Source organism: Corvus kubaryi, unplaced genomic scaffold, assembly GCF_017639235.1.
Source record: "Corvus kubaryi isolate FWS band 111438036 unplaced genomic scaffold, C.kubaryi_AGA036_p1.0 133, whole genome shotgun sequence".
NCBI lineage: Eukaryota > Metazoa > Chordata > Aves > Passeriformes > Corvidae > Corvus > Corvus kubaryi.
Window position 1 is genome coordinate 20,122,465 of NW_024580667.1, and position 2,155 is coordinate 20,124,619.

The 2,155-nt window shown below is 59.4% G+C and overlaps 1 protein-coding gene across 1 annotated transcript in view; it reads left to right on the forward strand.

Annotated features, from left to right (window-relative positions):
- The first annotated feature begins 1,352 nt into the window (after window positions 1-1,352).
- The window catches only part of MXRA5 (matrix remodeling associated 5), a 19,593-nt gene continuing 18,790 nt past the window's right edge, over window positions 1,353-2,155 (forward strand). The window contains exon 1 of the mRNA XM_042038398.1: window positions 1,353-1,793. Coding sequence (XP_041894332.1) covers window positions 1,609-1,793 — 185 coding nt within the window. The 5' untranslated portion in view covers window positions 1,353-1,608. The remainder of the gene's footprint in view (window positions 1,794-2,155) is intronic.

Genomic DNA, 2,155 nt, shown 5'->3' on the forward strand with positions numbered 1-2,155 from the left:
ACCTCTCATAGGTTTCAAAGTCAAACATGGTTCATTAATTAGGATTCTGATTATTCCTATTAATTTGGTGATGATCCACTTGTCACATCTTTACAGCCTTGAACATAATGCCATTCACTACATTTACTTACCTTGGAGATGGTAAATCTCCATACCAAAACTCAGAGGCATTCTTACGACTCAAGATGCATCTATGCTCATTTCTGCAATTCTTCTGTGTCTTGAAAGACTGATTTCTTTGGTTTTTTTAGAACAGATGAGGGAAACTGCCACAATGGCCATCTAGAGAACAGAAAATTGTGCATATCCAAAAACCATACAGTGGAACTAACTAGGCAGTAGTGCATGGTCTTCTGAATGATGCATTTTTCGCTGGAGTGGAGATAGGCTTAACTTTTGTGAACTGAAAAAACTGATAATACCAGAGGGAAATTGAGAAAAGGGATGTCAATGATTGAAAGATTTTAAACTAAAGCTTGTTTCTCTGGTAGATTTTAAAGGTAAAAGGCAGTTAATGACCGACTCTACATTCAGTCTGGTTAATTACTGGCTCCTGTCTTTTCCTCTACTGTTGTAATTTCCTCTCAATTCCAGCTCTTTGAGATTTTCTGTTCACATGCATTTATTGGAGTGCCTCTCCTTGAGTATGATTGCAAAAATCAAATTCTCACATACAGACAGGATACAGGTCTCTGCAGCAGAATTGTGCCAGTATGAAGTATAAGGATTGATGTCACTTTGGTTCTTTGTGTTGTGACGAGACACCTATTTCAAAGAACTATAGAATCTTTAACGTTGGAAAAGATCTCAAGATCATCGAGTCCAACCATTAACCCTGCACTGCCAAACCCACCACTAAACCATGTCTCTAAGCGCCGTATCACAATGGGAAGAGAAAGGAACCCAAACTGGTCGGTCCACTTTAGGGATTATGCGCTGAACTCCTGTGTGTGTGTGTATGTGCGTGTGAGCGCACATCTGAGCGCTTCGACAGTGCTGGATGTGCCTAGGTCCCAGAGACAAACTTTCCGTGAGCTTCAGGTCCCGAACCCATGCGAAACCGCAACTGCCGCGACCCCTGTCCGCCGGCTCCGGAGCCTATTTTACCCACCCCCCGCCCCTGGCGCGGGCCCGCCCGCAGCCGCCCCCTCCCCGGAGGGGCCGCCCACCCCGCAAGAGGAGCCGCTGCGCCGCGCCCTCCCTCTGCACAGCGCCCGGCGCGGGGAGGCGGGCGGAGCACGGCGCCCCGGCACCCGCATCCCTCGTCCCCATGCGGCGGCGGGCGGCGGGACGCTGCCGCCGCGGGAGGAGCTGCACGCCCAGGCAGCCCGTCCGGCGGCGCGGAGCCGCCCGCATCGCCCGCCCGCCCGCTGGCCCACGGAGGTCCCGCAGCGCCCGGAGCGACGCGCTGGACTGCCGCCGGGACTGAGGGCTTGCGGCGCCCCGACGTTCGGCGGGATCGTGGGGCACCCGGAGAAGGGGAGCGCTCGGAGGCAGTAGCAGTCAATACAAACCAGCACCCGGCGGTGCCTGCCCAGCTGTCGCGCATCGCTTATGCTTGTTCGGGGGGACCCAGCCGCGGCGGCGGATCCCGCAGGATGACGGGCGATGAGGAGTCCTAAGTCGGCGTCGAGACGGGCCACTGCAGGCAGCGATGAGCATCGGCGAGCCGGTGCCGGAGGGGAGGCCGGGGTCCAGGTGACCGCCGGCCCCGCGCCGCCGGCCGCCCGCAGCCCCGCGGAGCATCGGGAGCGGCGGGCAGCGCCTGCTGAGAGCGCCGCGCCCGGCCGCAGGTAACGAGCAGCGCGCTAACGCCGCTGCCAGAGCGCAGTCGGGTGCGGGGCGGCTCGGGTTTTGGGGTTCCCCCGCAGGACTGTGCGGGGGCGGGGAGGTGGGTGGGCTGCGCGGCTGCCTGGCTGGCGGCCGTCGGGCGTCCCGCGGCCGGCGCCCGCCCTCAGCCCGAGCGCTCCCGTCGCCCGGCCCGGCGGGGACATTCTTCCCTAATGGGAAGCATCTGTCCTCCGGTACGGCAGAAAGAAGCACGGAGCCGAGGGGGACTACGGCTCCCTCGCAGCCACCTACGCCACAGCCGCGGCTGGCGCACAGCCCGGCCCGGGGCCGCGCAGGAGCGACCGCCCCTCCCGCCAAACCTCCC